This window comes from Cololabis saira, chromosome 9 (genome assembly GCF_033807715.1).
Source record: "Cololabis saira isolate AMF1-May2022 chromosome 9, fColSai1.1, whole genome shotgun sequence".
Lineage (NCBI taxonomy): Eukaryota > Metazoa > Chordata > Actinopteri > Beloniformes > Belonidae > Cololabis > Cololabis saira.
Window position 1 is genome coordinate 41,962,667 of NC_084595.1, and position 21,956 is coordinate 41,984,622.

At 41.1% G+C, this 21,956-nt stretch overlaps 1 protein-coding gene across 1 annotated transcript in view; it reads left to right on the plus strand.

The window, feature by feature from the left end:
- Window positions 1-3,054: 3,054 nt before the first annotated feature.
- dab2ipa (DAB2 interacting protein a) overlaps window positions 3,055-21,956 on the plus strand; it is a 60,577-nt gene continuing 41,675 nt past the window's right edge. Inside the window, exons 1-6 of the mRNA XM_061729611.1 lie at window positions 3,055-3,087; window positions 10,033-10,107; window positions 16,068-16,186; window positions 18,460-18,562; window positions 20,973-21,049; window positions 21,505-21,614. Coding sequence (XP_061585595.1) covers window positions 10,047-10,107; window positions 16,068-16,186; window positions 18,460-18,562; window positions 20,973-21,049; window positions 21,505-21,614 — 470 coding nt within the window. The 5' untranslated portion in view covers window positions 3,055-3,087; window positions 10,033-10,046. The remainder of the gene's footprint in view (window positions 3,088-10,032; window positions 10,108-16,067; window positions 16,187-18,459; window positions 18,563-20,972; window positions 21,050-21,504; window positions 21,615-21,956) is intronic.

The following is a 21,956-nucleotide window of genomic DNA, read 5'->3' on the forward strand; positions in this document are numbered from 1 at the left end:
AAAAAAACGTAATACAAACAGGGGAAAAAAAACAGTGTCCGAAAAGGAGCAGGTAGAAGTAAAACTTATTTAACCCTGCCCCTTTGTTATAAATTAAACATAAATATTAATAATAAATAGCTGCTAATTTACCTATTAGGCTACTGATAATGGCTTTCCCAGCTACTGCTATTGAAAAGGAAACTTAGGCTCAGTAGATGTTTTGTCACCGGTTAGAATTCAGGTTCAGGGTTAAGGTTAGGTCTGAAATGTGTAGTTGTATTTTATTTGGATCCCCATTAGCTGATGTTTTTTACATCAACTACCCTTCCTGGGGTCCGAACAATAAGACAATAAAATAATAAGATAAAAATAAAAAAAATAAAAATACAGTTCAGAAATACACAACAAACATCACAAAAAGATTTACACAGACAACGTACAGTCTATAAAAGTAACAACATTTAAAGGAGCTTGAGGCCGGATTGTGGCAGGATTTATGAAAAAAATCCGTATACATTTTAAGTTTTCTAGTAATAATGTCAGATGAAGCGTTCCAAACCCAAAAGAATGATTCCTCTAGTGTATCTCTCCGTTGCCTTGAACAGGCTGTGTGCTGCAAAATGTGCTGCAATTCGGTCCCGAATTTCCCGCGCTGGGCTGCGGATGTGACGTCACATGACGCTGCATGCACGTTCTCCCCGTTCTCCCGTGCCGGCTTCACTGTTGGCTGTAGTACCCCCGACGGCCGTCGTGGTGAAGGGTGGTGCTAGAGAGTCTCATTTCTTAAAAGGAGCCTCAAGCTCCTTTAATAAATCAGCAAATTTAACAAACATCACAAAAAGATTTACACAGACAACGTACAGTCTATAAAAGTAACAACATTTAACAAATCAGCAAATTTAGCAATTAATTTAGCAAGCAAATAGCAGCAAAGCATAGTCTTAACATCCAATCAGATATAGTGACATGTGATTTTGTGGGGGATCATCACACATATACGTATATACAGTGTCAAAAAACACACTCAGATGCAGCAAGACACACCGTAAATAAATAACTGAGTGTAGTTGAGCGTAGAATGGTGACAAAACATCTACTGAGTCTGAGTTTGGTTTTCAATAGCAGTAGCTGGGAAAGCCATTATCAACCCAAAGAATAATGACAAAATCTAGCGGGTAGACAGAATCATCTACTCACACCATTCAAGGCTCTGATTACATTACATTCCTATTCAGTGGACTGATAGCATCTGAAGCTGCTGACTGGTTCACAGGTGAGGGTGGGTGAAGTGGTGATCAGAGCTGATCAGACACCTGTAGAAAAGAAACAGTATTTTAGTTTAAAAAAAAAAAAGACGTTATATTTCAGCCAAAGATGCGTACCATCAATAATAACCCGCAGTATTAAAGCCTGTAGGCGACGTTTTTACTCCACTGACAACTTTTGTTCTTCTTCTCTGGCCTGTGAGACAGCCCGAGTCCTTGTGTAGTCCCCCGTGGCCCCCCGGCTGTGAGACAGCGTAGCCTCACCTGTCCCCGCTCTAGAGCTCTTAAACGGTTCCTCTGACCTCCACGTCCCCGTGTTCCACATTCACAGTCACACACGGGTCTCACTTCCCCCCCCGTGGACGTCCAGAGCCCCCGCCCTTCGTCACAGTTACCTGTTTAAGTTGAAGTTTAGATCAGGTTAACCTGCAGCCTGCCTCTGTCCAGAATCTATGCAAATGTCCCAGTTACCTTGTCAATAATCAATCGTAGCTATTGATTGTTCGGTCAGAGCTAACAAGCCCTTTTTTTTTGTGAATGCGGAATGCTAACAGTGCTAACAGTCTCTTAGACATTAAACTGTCACTCTGTCACTTTAAATCTGCAGCCCCTCCCCCCTCCCCGCTGCCATGGTAACCATGCTCTCCTCCCACTGGCCTACTGCACGGTTGTTTTGGTCATGTGACTGTATGTTTCTTTGTTCTGGCCAATCAGCTTTCTCTGGAATAAAGAAGTCTGATCTTTTCACTCTTGAGTCTTGTGTTAACGAGGGTTGGTGTTGCCGTGGCGATGCCGAGCCCAAGCCCTCACCTCCTGTCAGGGCTGGTTCTGACCTGGTTTTATGGTACAGTTTTGGTCCTAGACTCTGGGTCCTGGAGTCTGTTGCCTCACACACACACACACACACACACACACACACACACACACACACACACAGAATGGTGAGTGAGGCAGTGAGAGTGTAACAGGTGATTATCTGAATCCCATTAAGGTGTTAAACAGCATGTGAAGAAACAGTCAGAGAGCTCAGGTGTTTCCACGCCGATGTCCTGAGGGTCCGGCAGGCAGACAGACACCCATGCACAGGTAACCACCTCACACAAACGGGTCAGCTCCTTTAGAGACGGGGGGAACGGCATCAGGGAAACGGGTAACGGCCTCATAGCCCTTTTTCCAGCGGCAGATACCCCGCGTTTAACACTGAAATGCCGCTTTTACATTGACCAACTCAAGGTGGCATGTCGAGCTGCCCCGCAAATATCTCTCCTACCCTCCTGCAAGAGTCGTCTTAACCCCGGGTCAGGTGTAAACACAACTAAAGTGGCGTGGCGGGTCATTCATCCATCCTCGTTGTGAAAACTACACTGCAAATCTTACCAGGAATATTTGTCTTATTTCTAGTTAAAATGTCTCATTTTTAGTCAAAAAATCTCATTACACTTAAAACAAGACTCATTACCAGAAAAATAACTTATTTGACAATTTTCACCTGTTTCAAGTACATTTTCACTTGAAATAAGTAGAAAAATCTGCCAGTGGAACCAGATTTATCTTCTTATTACAAGCAAAAAAATCTTGTCCCACTGGCAGATTTTTCTACTTATTTTAAGTGAAAATCTACTTGAAACAGGTGAAAATTGTTGTTTTTTCCAGTGATGAGTCTTGTTTTAAGTTTAATGAGATTTTTTTTTTAGTAAAAATTAGACATTTTAACTAAAAATAAGACAAATATTCTTGTTAAGATTTTGAGTTTTTGCAGTGCAGTTCAGGGCAGAGAGCTCAGGTGTTTCCACGCTGATGTCCTGAGGGTCCCGGCAGGCAGACAGACACCCAGCCACAGGTAACCACCTCACACAAACGGGTCAGCTCCTTAGAGACGGGGGAACGGCATCAGGGAAACAGGTAACGGCCTTCTAGCCCTTTTTCCAGCGGCAGATACCCCGCGTTTAACACTGAAATGCCGCTTTTACATTGACCAACTCAAGGTGGCATGTCGAGCTGCCCCGCAAATATCTCTCCTACCCTCAGAGGTGTCAAGTAACAAAGTACAAATACTTCGTTACCTTACTTAAGTAGAAATTTTGGTTATCTATACTTCACTGGAGTAATTATTTTTCAGACGACTTTTTACTTTTACTCCTTACATTTTCACTCAATTATCTGTACTTTTTACTCCTTACATTTTAAAAACAGCCTCGTTACTCTATTTCATTACGGCCTTTAAAAAAAAACTATCCAGTTAAATTGCTCCATCCGGATAGAGTGAATTTGGTTGTGGTTGTTTCAGATGTTCTTGTCCAGTTTTGTTCTTACATCCGTTCCCTCAGATTCCTGCAACTAAACTTGGATGTACATTCCAATAAAGGTTAGGATAAATGATAACAAGCTTCTGAAGTTTGACTTTTTGCACCATTACAATACTTATAGGCAACTAGTCATCATATCTCCTGCTCTCTGAAACACATGTTAATGCTCAATAGTACACATATATGCTTCTTTAATATATTTACATTATACTAAGATGCATTCATTTTCAATGGCTTTTGTCCTTAATGGCTTTTTTCCCCCTTACATTACTTTTACTTTTATACTTTAAGTAGTTTTGAAACCAGTACTTTTATACTTTTACTTGAGTAAAAAACTTGAGTTGATACTTCAACTTCTACAGGAGTATTTTTAAACTCTAGTATCTATACTTCTACCTGAGTAATGAATGTGAATACTGAAGACACCTCTGCCTACCCTCCACCAAGAGTCGTCTTAACCCCCGTTAGTTCTGTAAATGGAACTAAAGTGTGGTGGCGGGTCGTGGGAGGGGATTGTAGGTCACAGAACCTGAGAACAAGCCACTTTGAAAGAAGCAGAACCCGACCAAGAAACACTGATCCTGATGTTCATCCATGCTTGTTGTGAAAACTACACTGCAAAAACTCAAAATCTTACCAGGAATATTTCTTATTTCTAGTTAAAATGTCTCATTTTTAGTCAAAAAATCTCATTACACTTAAAACAAGAGTCATTACCAGAAAAATAACTTATTTGACAATTTTCACCTGTTTTAAGTAAATTTTCATTTGAAATAAGTAGAAAAATCTGCCAATGGGACAAGATTTATCTTCTCATTACAAGCAAAAAAATCTTGTTCCACTGGCAGATTTTTCTACTTATTTTAAGTGAAAATCTACTTGAAACAGGTGAAAATTGTTGTTTTTTCCAGTGAGTCTTTTTTTACGTGTAATGAGATTTTTTTTGACTAAAAATGAGACATAAGATTTTGAGTTTTTGCAGTGTGTCTGACGCCGTTGAAAGATCCTCGTGTTTGTTTGTCTGGTGAACCATAAGAAAACCAGGGAACAGAATCAGAGTTAATACAAGCTTTTATTATATCGTGCATAATGTTTTCCAGCCGGAGGTTTACTTTTCTCAAACCACAGAGGTAGGAGAGAAATGCACACTGTGGTCATCGATCTGGTCGTATTTATACTGAAAAAGGGAGGTGCCAATGTTGAACTTTTATCTGTTGAACCTTATCTGGGAGGCCAACTGCAGGGAAAGAAACCTAAACATGTCACACTTTCAGCCATATATTTTCTGTTTATCTCTAATCCGACATGCCAACCCAGCAAAGATCTACGACAACCAAAATCCAGAGAAAAACAGCCATCAATCTTAAACATCCGTTCCTCTTCACCATCCTCACCTGAAGAAGAACTCAGCTAATCAGTGTGGTCATGAAAACAGGGGGTGGTTCTGCACTGAGAGCAACCATCAGTGTACAATCTTAAAATCCTAACAGCGTACAAATCTTGCTGATGTAGGAACAATACGTTGTTCTACACAGGTGACGTTATGTTGGCGGGTAACTCCTCCCGACTCGCCTCCCCTCAACTCACCTTCAGGCCTGAGGGGACAAATAACAGCCTTGCATTTACGGGATCCAATCCAAAAACGCCTTTATGGCACTTTTCCTCTAGCACCTACTCGGCTCTACTCATCTCAGCTCGGCCTGGTTTCTTTCTCACTACAATTCAGCACCTGGAGCAGAAGTAGGAGGTTGGAGAGAAGCTGCTGTGACGTATTTGATTGTGTGATATAAACGAAGAAAACAACAACACTAAAGATGTAGAACCTGGAGGAGATGATAGATGTGCTGCTGGGTCTGTGGCTCGTGTTCGATACCAAGTTAAAAAATGAGAGTGAGTGAAGCTTGAAGGGGCAACGCTTACGCACGTATCCAGCAGTCAACAGTAAACATGGCACCCAAGTGATACAGACGCTCAAAAGTTTGGTTACATTTCAGTAAAAAAGACAAGAACAGGGAACTAGCAATACTTGCCAAGTGAATATTTCATCAAAGGGAGGAAAAACTACCACCATGCTAAAACATTTGCACACACAGCAGCAATAACAATCAATAGATGTTACGTTTTTGATCAGCTCCGGACCAACGTCAGTCATTCTCAACCCGGCAGCAGCAATGTTATGCCCTTGGCTCATGGCGCATGTGCTTGGCTAATAATATTGCAGGTAATTAATTAACTAATTGGCCCCATTCATGTCCTTTTTTCCCAAATGAGAATCGATAAAGAACCAAATCGTTAAGCAGAATCGAAAATGGAATCGGAATCGTAAAAATCTTATCGATTTCCATCCCTACATGGATGAATGCTGAAACCCTGAAGGCAGATATCCTGCTGTCCATCACGGTGGACATTGCAGCGGTGACAAAAACCTGAGCTGAAACATGCACTTGCGGATGATTTGGACTTTCTTAAGAACGAGTTGCAAGCGGTGAAAGCAGAAATAACAAACAACACGGCTGCAATTCATTACAAAATCAACCAGATGAAAGCTACGATTAAAGATGTGGAACACGACTTGGTCGGACGAGGTGACCTGGTGGTGGGTCTTGAATGAATGAATGGTTTATTCTGGTTACATTACATTATATGCAACTTCACTTGTGTGCATGTAACTGACAAAACATTATCCTACATATTTACAATAATCAGTTTCACACAATAAACAATAACACACAAACTCTGTGTAACCGAAAAAGGAGGAGGCTGAAGCCGAAGCTTATTTTTGCCTTTCCTGTATCTTCCAAAAGATAACCCAGTTTATCAGTAATACAAAAGAAAAGAATATTTACTCTAAATCGATGTGCATAATTAAATTATATTCAAATCATTTTGCATTGTAATCCTTAATTATTTTGTCTTTCAATATTTTTTTTAAAACTCAACAAAGATCTACATAATTTCAGTTCATCAAAGTCCATTCCATTATTTGACTCCCAAAAATGAAACGTGTGTATTTAACATTAGTCCTCACATAACATGTTTCAAAGACCCATAGCCTTCTTAAATTATAATTAGTTTCTTTAAATCTAAAGAAATGTTGAATACAAGTAGGAAGGCTTTTATTCTTAAATTGAAAATAATATTTCTAATGTTTTTAAATAAACCATCCTGAATCAGGATCGTGTGAGTGGCGGAAACAAACGGATCAAGCTTCACAACATCGGTCTGAAAGCTGAGAGAAGCTGCAGATTGATAGATGTGCTTGTTCACCGCTCTCATAGAGGTCTGGTCCCCAGAGGAAGGATGTGAAACCACACGCCGTCATAGCCAAACTCCAGTATTAGTATGGGGTTATGGGGAGGGAGTTCCACACACAGTCATTTCTAAATCACATCAGTTCGTACCAACCAACCTTTCCGTGACATCTTAGTTTTATTTTAAAAGACAACTTTACAGAACTGTTCTTCGCTGCAAAATGTATTTTAATGTTTTTCTGTCCATACACAGTTATGGGATGTTTTAGGATCTGGCTTTTATCTCGAGTAGTCGTTCCATACGGTCGTCATGGCGACTGAGAGCTCCAGCTGAAAGGTTCATGTTGGTCTGAACCGGAGCAGCTGGTCCACACTGCAAAAACTCTAAATCTTCTTTTTGACGTTGCAGTTCCAGTAACAGAAGTCCGACGTGAGGATTATGAACGTATAGTGTGAGACCATTACTCGTGGGCTGCGAACTTTTGAATTCAGCGATTTAGTCGTGCAGTTTGAGATGGGGCTTGTAGCACCCTATAATATAATAATTTCCTGAAAATGTAATAACGCCTGAAAATGTAATAAAATTTGCACTTAACTCAATTGAAAATGTAATACAATCCAATAATGTAATAACTTCACCAATAATGTAATAAAATATCCTGACGGATATTGTAATAACATTTTTACCAATAATGTAATACCTTATTATGTTAATGGGAATTTATTGCATGGTACTCAAAGTCTGTAATTTAACCCAATAGTCATTCTGGTGATTCAAATCCAGTGTATATAACATTCTTAGATACTTAAAACACAAAATGTAGAACTCTGGACTGAAAATGAACATATGTATTACATTATTTGTCAAGTATTACATTATCAGTTTTGGAGAAAAAAAAAAAAAGACCCACCTGAAAATGTAATAAATTCCCAATAATGTAATAAGGTATAACATTATCGGTAAAAATGTTACAATTACATTACAATATCAGTCAGGATATTTTATTACATTATTGGTGAAGTTATTACATTATTGGATTATATTACATTTTCGATTTAGTTAAATTTCAAATTATATTACATTTTCAGGCGTTATTACATTTTCAGGAAATTATTACATTATAAGGTGCTACAGGCTGAATCAAACCATTTAAAATATCACAATAGCCCAGCTTTAGAGACACCGGTAACCCCCTCACACAGATGGGTCCCCTTCTTGGAGAAACAGGTAAGAGCCTTAGAGACAGGGGTCACCTCCTCAGAGTGATGAATATAACTTGTTTTTAGAATAAGAATGATTTTGCACTGATGATGTTACAGCTTCACAAACAAATAAACAATGTGGTGAGGACAAGTTGTTTCCAATTGCATCTCCTGGCCAAAGTTACAACGTTTTTAAGTTGACATGAGCAGGAGATGGGCCGTCCATGCCCTAATTACTCACGGTTGGACTATTGCAATGGACTTTATGCAGGAGTCTCCTAGTCTTCTCTTAAGACTTCAACTTGTGCAAAATGCTGCTGCCCATATTTTAACCAACACTAACAGATGTATGCACATCACTCCTGTTCTTAACTCCCTTCATTGGCTTCCCGTCCTTTATAGAATTGATTTTAAACTTTTTTAAAGCTCTTAATGGCCTTGCACCCTTGAATTTATCCGAGCTTTTAACTGTCTGTAACCCTGGTAGAGCGCTGAGGTCAGCCAATCAATTTTTGCTGGAAGTCTCGAGGTCAAAATACAAACAGTGGGGTGACCGAGCCTTTTCCGTTGCCACCCCCCCCCCCTGGCTCTGGAATGAGCTCCCCGCCGAGATGCGGCTGATTTCTGACCTCTGCATTTTGAAATCTAGGCTGAAAACCCACCTATTTAAGATGGCTTTTAATACCCAGTAGTGTGATGACACTTTTATCTTATTAGATATTGTTGTATTTTATTGTTTTTAATGTTTTAGATTGTTCTTACCGGTATTAATCGTCCTTTTCATCTATTACTTTGGCACACCGAAAGGCTGTATAAATAACAAACATTACATTATTCACAGCTAACAAGTCAAGTTTAGAGGACTGTCTCAGAAAATTAGAATATTGTGATTTTCTGTAATGCAATTACAAAAGAAAATGTCATACATTCTGGATTCATTACAAATCAACTGAAATATTACAAGCCTTTTATTATTTTAATATTGCTGATCATGGCTATCAGCTTAAGAAAACTCAAATATCCTATCTCAAAAAATTAGAATATTCTGGGAATCTTAATCTTAAACTGTAAACCATAATCAGCAATATTAAAATAATAAAAGGCTTGCAATATTTCAGTTGATTTGTAATGAATCCAGAATGTATGACATTTTTGTTTTTTTAATTGCATTACAGAAAATAAAGAACTTTATCACAATATTCTAATTTTCTGAGACAGTCCTGTATTTAAAACGCTACGTGCTAATTAACTGTCAATTGCCTAGCTGTCATCATAAAGCGCAATGAAGCTGCCCCCCCCCCCCCCCCCCCCCCCAATTCACCATCACTAGTTGCAGTTAGTTTAGCGCCGCCCTAGTGGCTCCCTGGAGCTTTTTCAAAAATGTTTGACCTTTTTTTTCCCTTTTTTTTTCTTCTTTTTTTTTCCTTTTTTCCTTTTTTTCTCTTTTTTCTTCCTTTTTCCTTTCCTTTTTAATCTCGACATTTCAACTTTTTCCTCAACATTTTGACTTTTTTCTCAACATTTCGACTTTTTTCTTGACATTTTGACTTTTTTCCTCAAGATTGTACTTCAATATTAATCTTGACATTTTGACTTTTTTCTCGAAGTGCATAATGAAAAAATAAATCTTCCCCCAGTTATAACTAATATAGATACAAGCAGCATGTGTTTCCTTCATTAAAAGGCTTATACAAGAATTTTTCATTTTTTGCGGCTCCAGACATATTTGTTTTTTGTGTTTTTGGTCCAATACGGCTCTTTCAACATTTTGGGTTGCCGACCCCTGTCCTAGATGTACTGTAAATGTAAATGTTCTGCAATGGCTTCAGAGAGGAAACTGGAGGCTGGCCGTTGATCAGCACACACACTTACCGGGGGAAACCCATCGTCACAGTTGAAGCTGAAACCTTCTTCTGCAGAGTCCACTGTGAACAGTCACCCGTCTTCAGTCCTGTCTACTTCTATAGCTCACTCTTTTTGCCTGCTTTATTCTGCTCCATCTGTCCATCTGTGTCTCTGTCTCAGGTGACCCTGTTGCCATGGAGCAGCTGGTCAAGCACCTGTCCAGGTGCCAACACCTGGGATGGATGAATGTGATCGGTGAGTTGACAGGTGGCAGAGTCTGATTGAATCCTGATTAGTTGCATAGTTGAAGAGAAAACGTTGGTAGTTCTGTTTAGTGTTTGCTGTAAGGAAAGACTTGTGGATTTGTGGGTAGAACGTTGTCACCTTATAGAGGACTATATTTGTAGAATATATGAACCAATTGGTAGATTGAAAACAGCTTGTGTGGATACAACATCCCTGTTAGGTTTATACACTTAACATTTGTATCATCAAACTTTCTGGAGACAAAATAGACACAAACACAATTAGAATTTGCTTGCAAGGAGAGCAGTCACGACGTGTAAAATCTCCAACATACTCTAACCCGTCTCTGCTGCTCCCCTGCTTTTATTCACTCTGGGCACTCCCTAGGTTACATGAGCTGACTGCGCCCCTACAGGGAGGGGGAAAGGGAGTGGTCGCAGTCAGTGGACAGATATAGATTGTTCTTGTTTGTTAGCAACAAGAAGTTTCCTCTTCTCTGCAGATTTCTGCTTTATACTGATAATCAGGAAACTTCTTGTGCAGCACTTTTTAATCACTTAACACAGCATTGTTTTATCAGTGTGTCACAGGCGTAAGCAAATTATCATACGTTCTGTTAATAGTGAGCATGATAACTTACTACAATAATTCCAACAATCCCCTAATAGAAAGTTCCATTGGCACAACATGGGTTCCACAGAGTTCTGTGGGTAAAATATCCCTTCAGGTTTAAATTCACCTTACAGTGTTCCATAGTTAGAACATCACCATACTGATGGTTCTATGGGCGAAACATTACTTTCATGAAACTTTGATGGATTGAACATGACCCTGCAAATGGTTCTTTGGGTTGAACATTTCCATACAGAGGATTCTAGGAAAGGAAATCCCCTTAATGTGGGTTCCATGGGTGAAATATGGCCTTACAGAGCTGGGTTGGCTGATGCAATAGTAGGTCCTACAGTGAACCCACTTTCCCAAAATGTAAATAACTCTGTAACTGTGACTTTTATCAGTGTTGAGTTTTGATGAGTGGGAGAAAAACCACTGAGGCCACGAGAGGAGAAAATGCCGCAATCCCAATAAAAATGCTTTTGTGACAATGGCGACAATACTGACCTGGGTCAGTAGCGAGAGGATCCACACAATCAACTGTGATCCTGGTGAGATTATTAATACACTAATCGAGTTGAAACAGACCTCAAAAGGATCTTGAGTCTCAAAGCCTGAGACTCGAGATAAATCTCCTGGGACAAGAGATCAAACTTAACATTGTCACAGAAATGCAAAACCTGTGCAGAGTTCTCTCCCCTGAAGCCCTGCCGAGGCGACACCGCGTACACAAACATGCAGATTTACTGGGACACCGGGACTCAAACATATGCCACAATAGGTAGGTTCTTTTTAATCCCCAATAGACCACAGAGGCAGGTGGAAAGTTACGACACTTTATTTCAAATATAGTGAACACTAGTATAATTCGGCTCACTGGAGTAAAATCAATCTGGGGCTTAAGGTCTGCAACCAATAATATTTGCTAAATTAACAACGGGAGGAGGGGGAGCTCCAATTAAATAGTTTGGCCACCTGAATTAGACAGAGGTCGAGACCTAGACAAGAAAGTAATTTCAAAACCAAATAAGGATCACAGCGGGGGTTCTTTCTACGTCCGGGAAGGCGAGCAGGAATCTCTGTCTGCATTCAGCCCCAGCACCTTGGTCTCTCTGCCGTGCGTCGTTCCCGCCGCACCGCGTCTGTTTTCCCCTTTTTATCACCGCTGTCTCCACCTGAGAGCCTTGATTGCAGGATTCGCTTCACCTGTGAACAGAGCACAACAAGGGAAGACACACCCACCCCTGCGCAATTGACAGTCAAGTCCCAGTTCAATGCTCTCTCTCCACACATACAGTTCACTTTCAAGAATGTTTTCAATTAAAATAGTTAAAATTATAGTTCTGTCGCTGTCAGCCTCGACACATACACCAGTGCACAGGAGGTGCAGAGAGAGTTGAAGGGATGTGGGTTTGAGGTTAAAGAGCTGGAGCTACCTGAGGGACCTGAGGGACCTGAGGGACCTGAGCTACCTGAGGGACCTGAGGGACCTGCCTACCGCAGGTCACAGAAGAGGAGGAGCATGTGTATCCTTCTGGTTGGAAGTGCCCTGATGTATGTGTTGTATTTACTGTTCTGGTTTGGTTTGAGTTGTTGAGGGGTACTAACGTATCTACTATTCGTGTTATGTATGCTAGGATCTCATGACTTGAAACTTGCCTGAGTAATCCAGTCAGAGGAGTAAGGAGTTATAAAAAATTAAGGGCAGGACACAGGGTTACATGTTTACAGGAGACGCACATCAGTGCATAAAATGACAGATTTAAAAGGTTGGGTTATCTAAATTCTCTTGTACAAATAGTCGCAGAGGAGTAGAAGCTATTTTCATCTCAAATGATCCACGTTTTCAACTAGTTAATGAAAATACAGATGAAGAGGGCTGGGGCCTCATTTATAAAAGAGTGTGTAGCATTCATACTAAAAGTGTACGTGCGCTCAAAAGCCGAAAATGACGTGTGCACAAAAAAATCCTGATGTATAAAACCGTGTGCAAGCACACTTGCACGCAATGTTCTCTTTATAAATCACAGTCCAGCTGGAAGGTTGCGCACGTGAATGCGCCTCATATCCCGCCCTCTACACGCCCACTTCATACCATAAATGGAGAATGCAAACTACATGATGACTGTATTTGCATATAAATGAGCCTGCTGAGCATGCGCAGCGCCACCTGCAGTCTGTTTCTGCTGCACGTCAGGATGAATGAGACGTGTCGAGCCACCGTGCCACTAAACTTCACGGAGACTGAGATGGAGATGTTGTGGATGAGGTGGAGGCAGGAAAACCACATTAATTGGTGGTCACAGTAGTGGCATCACTAACAAAAATAAAACGAGTGAGTGTCAGCACGTCGTTGCTGCGCTAAACACCGTGAGTGCCACGGACAGATCTGTGGCAGAAATAAAAAAGAAGTGGTGTGATCAGAAGGTGGAGGCCAAGAGGAGAGTGGCCCCGGTGTCGTACGACAGGTGTTGTGCCAAAAAGTGATTGCCTGCCAGGATCTGATTTCTGGCCGCGGGAGCGCGCACAGCAGCCCGTTGAGCGCTAAAACATCAGATTTTCAGATTATGAAGCACCTTCAATCAATTTTGGGCAGGTAAAAAGACCCATTTTCAGGGGAGAAATCAGATTCTGGCGTGTCCTGCACCGCGGCTGCAGCAGCAGAGCGATACAAGCGCATGGCGCACCTGGAAGTGGCCGAGTCCTGACTGACGCTGAGCTTCAAACACAGAGGGACACGATCAGCGCTATTATATTATAAATCTGATATGTGATGACATTAAAAGTATGACATGAATCTGGCTTCATTTCACCACCTCACCGTCTGCAGCTCCAGTTCCCCATATCGTCAAAATGTTTGTGCGCTAGGATCAAAGTTTGTGTAAAGATACGCACATTTTCCCGTTTAAATCCCAACCTTTGCGTAGAAGGTGGCATGTGCATCTTTCAAGCCCTGTTTTGTGCGCATGCAAGCTTTATAAATGAGGCCCCAGATCTGTAGTGGTCAAAGGAGGATTGATAACGTTCTACTCCAGCAGGTGACGGAGCATTCTTTGAACTTTATTGACACAATCACTTGAGATAGTGATGGAGTTTTAGTTTAGGCTGGGGAGTGGTAGTTGGCTCTCGAGGGCCCAGGTTCCAGCCCCAGAATGGCAACCAAGATAAACCACCTTGGGCCTTAACCCTAATTGCTCCCTGGGCAAAATGGTGTGTTTGTTCTCTCAGATGTAAGTCGCTCTGGATAAAAGCATCTGCCAAATGAAAGTAGTAGTAGTAGTAGTAGTAGTATGTCAGGGACAGGGAGGAACAGCTAATGCTTGCATACAGTGGATTGCAGTAGTCTAGGCAGTCTGACACAAAGGTGTAACTTTCTCATAGTTTTTGAAGGATGAAAAGGTTTCAACCTCCGTTTTATTTTCATTAAAGTTTAAAAAGTTTAAAGCCATCCAGGCTTTGAACTATTCGTGATATTCGTGATCTGATGTCCTCCAGACAGTGTAGTAAAAATTTAAAAGAGTGTGAGTCGTTTTAATGGCATGTAAATTTTGCGTGTCATCAGCATAGCAGTGAAAAAAGATTTTCTTAGATCCCAGGAGCATGTACAGGTAAAAGAGTATAGGCCCCAGGATAGACCCTTGAGGAACACCAAAAGGGAGAGGAGCAGAGGAGGATACAGATCCCTCCAGGCAGACAGAGAAACTTCTGTCCATTAGGTAGGATCTAAACTGTTTCAGAGCAGCGCCGCTGATGCCGACACAGTGTTCCAGACGGGGGATTAAGATGTCATGATCTACAATGTCAAATGCAGCTGTGAGATCAAGGGGATCAGGATGGCAAAATCTCCAAGTGCAAGACGAGTTTATCTGTAGAACACATTTCATGTACAAGACAATTCAAAATACTTTACATAAAAACATTTTAAAAATACATTAAAATTAAGAACGTTAAAAGCAGAATTAAAGACCGACATAAGTTAAAAAAATTAAACAAATGTGATGCAAGAAATAAAGGTTGCAGTGCACTGTGGGAGATTAATAAAATGCAGCAGTAAATAAAAAGGTTTTCAACCTTGACTTAAAGCAACTGAGAGTTTCAACAGCCCTGATGCATTCTGGGAGTTTGTTCCACAGGTGAGGAGCATAAAATCTGAACAACCGCCTCACCGTGTTTAGTTCAAATTCTGGGTACAGAAAGTAGGCGTGGCCCTGACGTGGCCTCCAACATGGACATACATTTCTTTTCACTGACTGCATCATTGGATCAAAACAAAGCTTATCAGTACTGGTGCCACAAAATGTATAAACATGAAATTGTAAACTAAAACAAAAAGTGCAGAATAGTGCATGACAAAAATAAATACATTTCACTTCAAAAGGAGGTAGTACCTACTAGGTTCAAAAGTTGAATGACATCCAGTCAAACTCTCCGATAGCTTTTCTTTCTTTTTAAAACTTTCAGACATTGTCTCCTTTTATCTGAGGGTAGCCTAGCTGTTGTTGGCTTTCTGTTAGCCACGCTGGTTTCTCCCTCCAGCACAAACGTCTCTTCCATTGGACCAATATGTCTGGAGCCGCAAGAAATGAAAAGTCTTGTATAAGCCTTAGAATGAAGGCAAATGGCGAAAGACGAAATGTCGAGAAAATAGGCGAAATATCGAGAAAAAGGTCGAAATGTTGAGAAAAAAGTCAAAATTCGAGAAAAAAGTTGAAATGTCGAGAAAAAAGTTGAAATGTCGAGATTAATGTTGAAGTACAATTTCGAGAAAAAAGTTGAAATGTTGAGATTAAAAAGGAAAGGAAAAATGATAAAAAAAAGGAAATAAGAAGAAAAAAATAAGAAAAAAAGAGAAAAAAAGGAAAATAAAAGAGGAAAAAAAAAAGGAAAAAAAAGGTCAAACATTTTTGAAAAAGCTCCAGGGAGCCGCATGCTCTAGAGCAGGGGTCACCAACCCTGGTCCTCGAGGGCCGGTGTCCTGCATGTTTTAGATGTTTCCCTGCTTTAACACACCTGATTCTAATTAATCATCGTCATCAGCTTGTCATCCAGGGGCTGCACAATTCTGTTGATGACACAGTCACTTGTATCATGGTGCAATGAAGCAGGGAAACATCTAAAACCTGCAGGGACACCGGCCCTCGAGGACCAGGGTTGGTGACCCCTGCTCTAGAGAGCCGCGGGTTGCCGACCCCTGGGCTATGACATCCATTCTAAACAAACTGATGCATCTGGGTGGAAGGAAGACGTGCATTAGGACATGTTTTTAGAAACATTTGGTGATTACCAGGGTTAGTGCTACAGGACAGTCATCACTGGGGCCGACCATGACTTCTGTTATTGTGGTAATGATGTCACAGAACTGAAGAGCGCCTCCATCCATTGGCTGTCGTGTGGACGGAAGGCAGATCCCGACATCTGGACCAAGATGTTCTGTATCCTGACAGACTCTCAGTTACTGATGCTGGATGACCTGGAGGTACGTACACACACTTGGAGCAGCTGGCAGTTCATGTTAGTACATCTTTAATTTCAGGGATTGTACAAACCTTAGAAACTGTATGATTGATTGATTGAATTTATTTATTTAAAACAGGGACAATGCACAAAAAAAACATTAATCTTGTAAAACAAGAAGAGATGCTCTGAGCCAGGTTATAGCAACAATTGCTAATTTCCGCCTGTAGTCCCTGGGCAGGTAAAGTGCTAAACAGAGACAATATTAAGATTAATTGAAATAAGACATAATAATCATAATATTTAAAAAATTGACAGAATGCACTAATAAATAAAAGCACGGAAACAAGAGCGCCAAATCATAAAGTGCACAATAGAGACCAACAGCACATACACTCTCTCTCACTCTCATCACACATTCAAACACATACACATACAATACACAGATAACGATCATCCTCATCCTCAACCACATTCATAACCAGACACATACACACACTCACATAATCAACATTTGTGTTAAAGTAAGTTTACTCTGATCTCTATCAACACGCATGAGATAACAGTCCAAGAACGTGTCATCTTTGGTGTTTCAACACTAGAAACCACATTCCAGTAGTTGACTCATCTAGATTGTTGGAATCACAACTCTGAGACAAACCAGTTGGTTTGATCTCTCAGGTAATTTCTGTTACTGATATCCAGCCGTGGACGTGGACCTTGTATGAGCTAAAGGTGAGCTAAAAAATGGGTTCCTGGCAGGTTTGTATGCAGGTTTGTCTGCAGGTTCCTGGCAGGTTTGTATGCAGGTTCCTGGCAGGTTTGTATGCAGGTTCCTGGCAGGTTTGTATGCAGGTTTGTCTGCAGGTTCCTGGCAGGTTTGTCTGCAGGTTCCTGGCAGGTTTGTATGCAGGTTCCTGGCAGGTTTGTATGCAGGTTTGTCTGCAGGTTCCTGGCAGGTTTGTATGCAGGTTTGTATGCAGGTTCCTGGTGGGTTTTTTGACAGGTTCCATGGAGGTGCTACTTGTATTGTATGGTCGGGTGTAGCTGATTAATATTCCAGTGTGGAACTTAAGTCAGTGAAGATTTATGAGACCCACTCTCCATTCATTTAGGCCACTTATATCAATTATAGACTCTGTATCACACTTTTAACCCAAATAGGCCCTCACCAAGAATCCTCTCCAACAAACCACTGCCGATTGGGTAATTCCTGGAGGGATGTGGGATTGTGAACCATCCGGTACGGTTGGTTGTGTATATTCATAAAGGTGTCAATCGTCTAGATCCATCCAGTCGTACAAACACCTACAGCTCAGCAGCAGTTTTCTCTGCATGAATCCAAGCAGATATGAGACTGAGCCATGTCTCTGCAGAGCTGGTCTTCATTTACACTGCTCTGACAAAGTTCAGACTTCATTTTACACTTCACACAACACTCATTTATTTATATGCCAGATTTAATCACAAACACCTGCTTAAATAAACTCATTTTAGATCACATGTGTCGTACAAGGCCAGGTCAGAGCTGACAAGAAATTTTTGAGGTTACTTTTGCCAAAAAAACAGAATCTTCTATTTTTCTTTTTAGAAAATTTTATTTTGTATCTGTCTTCAATGTGAACACCTATCAAACCTGTGTGTTTATGTATAAGTATGTATATTCATCTCATGACCTGCCACCCAGCTTCCAGAATGTTTTTAAGTTTTCCTCAGACATCCATTCATATCAGACACGACACTCAAAGGACTTTCACCTTCCTTTATGCCGGACTTCACACAATCAACGCACTTTAAAATACAGAGGACCGTCCCTATGGAACAATTTACCTACATCACTAAAATCAATATCTTCACTGGCTTTGTTCAAAAAACACTCGAAAAAATAATTTTTTAGTTAAGATCAGAAACACATCTGGAGTTGTTAAATTGTACTTTTTTTCATGCAATTATCCTACATTTTCTTCATTTTTTTTCTCCATCTTTCAATAATTCAGTAGTGTTTTTCTTTTCATGTTAAATTGTCTTTTTCTGTCTTATATTATCTATTTTTATATTGTTTTTTTGCTTTTGCGGTTGTTATTGTTGTTTATGTTTGTTTTATAAAAGGGAGGCATTTTCATAAGCCTTTTTGGCTTCCACCTCTCCTGCACAATGCTACATTTGACCTTTGCTTTTTACTGTTATGTTTTATGTGCAAAATAAACTAAACTAAACTAAACATCTTCTGGGCTGGTTTCTGGGCCAAACCAGCTGATAACTTTGATCACGTGACTTCTTCTTCTCCTCCTCCAGGTCCACCCCCTGCTCCTGGCGGAGAAGGCGGAGTCTTGTACCGTGTGGTTGCTCCGGTACACTCTACATGTGACCTCAGCGGCTTCTGGTCCCACCCACAAAGGTGAGGGGGACAAGTTCACACATCTGCACGAGAATAAAGACGGACAGACAGCAGGACGGACGGGAAGTAAGTGTGGTTCAGGGGACAGGTGGGACAGACGGATGGACAACTGGACTTTAAATGGACGTGGACTTTGAAGACGGTAAGAAGAGACACGGGGGAGTTTATGTCTGCAGACAGATCAGCTTAATCTTCATGTCAGATATCATAATCTTATAATCTGAGATGTGAAGGCCGTTACCACGGCAACAAGGCAATCACATCCCGTTGCCAGGAGGTCCTGGTAACGGAACGAGGAGGACTTTCCCACAGGTGAGGCTCACCTGGGAGGGCTGGTGGTCACGTGATCCAATCAGCAACAACAGAGGGAAGACTCTGATCTGAAGGCTGGTCCTGCTACTGGTCCTGGTCCTGGTCCTGCTACTGGTCCTGCTACTGGTCCTGCTACTGGTCCTGCTACTGGTCCTGCTACTGGTCCTGCTACTGGTCCTGCTACTGGTCCTGCTACTGGTCCTGCTACTGGTCCTGCTACTAGTCCTGATCCCAGTCCTGATCCCAGTCCTGGTTCTCATCAATATCCCGTTCTGGGTCCCTTTTTCTGGTCCTGGTTGTGGTCCAGGTCCCTGATCAAGATTCTGGTCCTGGTCCTTATCCAGATCCTCATCAAAATCCTGGTCCAGGTCTTGGTCCCGGTCCAGCTACTCTAGTCTCTGAGCTGGTCTTTGTTTTTCTTCATGTCTTCATGAGGTAAAGCACCGTGAATATCCCGGCTGCTGGAATCCGCTCCACGGATAAACGTCTTTGCGTCTGAGCTGCAGAACTCTGAAGGTGTTTTCTTTCAGCATGAAATACCACAAGCTGTCAGAAACAGAATCATCAAAATAACTAGTAGAGATGCTGCAGTTCAGCAATGGAGCAGGAAGTGGTGAACTGCAGATTTTATATTTCTGATGAAGCCAAGTAGCTGCTTGATCCAGACCTGCGTTTCCTTTGCTGAACACTAGGGTGTGGATCCAGACCTGCAGGTCCTCTACTGACCACTAGGATCTGTATCCAGACCTGCAGGTCCTCTATTGACCACCAGGGTCTGTATCCATTATATTATTAGACACTAGACTCCAGGATGCAGAGCTGCAGTCTTTACACACTTCTCTGCTGCTTCTCGGGGACCAACGCCTGCCAGTAAGACTGTAGGATTGCATTATGTAATTGGCGACTCTAACAAGGTGCCTAGCAAAATAGAATTGATTGCAGTTCTCGCCCTCCAAAAGTTCACCAGGTGCGGCGTTATAGAGGCGTTAATCAGAATAACCTTGTCAAAATGTAAAACAAATGTGCATTTGGTACCAATTAGAGACCGAAAAATTAGATGCGGACTACTAAATATTCTCTATTAGTAGACGATATAATGACAGAGAGCAGGAGTGATATTTTCTGCTTAACAGAAACATGGCTACAGGAGGAAGAGTATGTTAGTTTGAATGAATCAACTCCGCCCGGCTACTTTAATCATCATATTCCTAGAAGCACGGGCCGAGGCGGAGGAGTCACAGCAATTTATAACTCCAGTCTCCAAACAAAAATTTAACCTAAGTTCAATTATAATACGTTTGAAAGCCTCACGCTTAGTCTCCTGAGCTGGAAATCAGAGAAGCCAGTTTTGTTAGTGGTAGTGTACCGGCCCCCTATATATATATATATATATATATATATATATATATATATATATATATATATATATATATATATATATATATATATATATATATATATATATATATATATATATTGAAATGAGCTGGGATAGGCTCCAGCAGACCCCCGTGACCCCGCAAGGGATAAAGCGGGTATAGATAATGGATGAATGGATGGCTGGATATATTGTTCTTACCATCAGTATCATGGTATTGTCATTAAATGGAACATATCTGTACATGTTGTTCATGCATTGTTCATATTACATAACCATATTTATTCCACCCTTATTAGTAATTGCTTATACACTGCATTTATTTATATTTAATTTATACTACTCGAAACCACCTTCTGCAAAGCACTCCTGTCTACACTGCACTACTGTATATTTCTTGTCCCGTCTATGCACTACCTGTCATACATGGTACATGGTACTTTTCTGCTTTTTGCACTTCCGGTTGGACACCAGCTGCATTTTGTTGTCTCTGTTCTCGTACACTGCACGATGACAGCAAAGTTGAATCTAATCTGATCTAATTTAAATATGCTAACACTTTTATACATTTGATCACATGACAATATTAGAACACACCTTCACTGCTCTTGGTCACTATTCCTGACATTACTTATTACCATGGTAACAACTAATAGTAAAACACGGCCAACTGCCAATGAAAACTACAAACGATCCCATGATGCACTGTGTCTGTTCCAGATGCTGCAGAGAGGCGGGCGCGCAGACAGAGCATGCCCAGTGGCCCCTCCATGGACACACCCACCACCAGAGTGACGGTGAGCACACACACACACACACACACACACACACACACACACACACACACACACACACACACACACACACACACACACACACACACACACACACACACACACACACACACACACACACACTCAGCAACCTCGCCCGTGTAGTCTCCATGGTAACAGGACCTGTGCAGCTCTATCAGTCTCACACCAAACTCCATTCAGAAAACAGCGAGTTTAAGATCTCAGACCTGCACATGTTTCCATCTGCACACCAAACTCCAAACAGAAAAGGGTAATGTTAAGAGCTCAGAGCTGACCAGCAGCCTCCTCCGTCTGCTAACCAAACTTTATTCAGAGAATTATCATTTTAAGGGTTAACCCGGTCATGTTTCAATATTATAGAGTCTTGATCCTTTTTTATCTTCCCCATCATTATGCAACCACAGTCATATGTACATGTTTGATCTTGCCCCCCCCAGGGGTTTCTGTCCCGCAGGTTGAAGCAGTCTCTTCGTCGAACTCGCTCTCAGCCCAAACTGTCTCGTCACAGCAGCTTGAAGACTGATGTGATCAATACCAACGACACCAGGTACTGGTACAGAATACAGCTCATCAATACCACCAGGAACACTGGTACAGAACCATTGCTGATCAATACCACCAGTTATACAGAACCATTACTGATCAATACCACCAGTATCACTGATACAGAACCATTACTGATCAATACCACCAGTATCACTGATACAGAACCATTGCTGATCAATAGGCAAGGCAATTTTATTTGTATAGCACAATTCAACACAAGGTCATTCAAAGTGCTTTACATCAAGCAAGTCACAACTAAACAGTAAATAACAAATAAAATGAAATAAAATGATAAGAAAAGAAAAGAGGTAAAATAATAAAAAGCACAAGTTGTTAAAAAGTA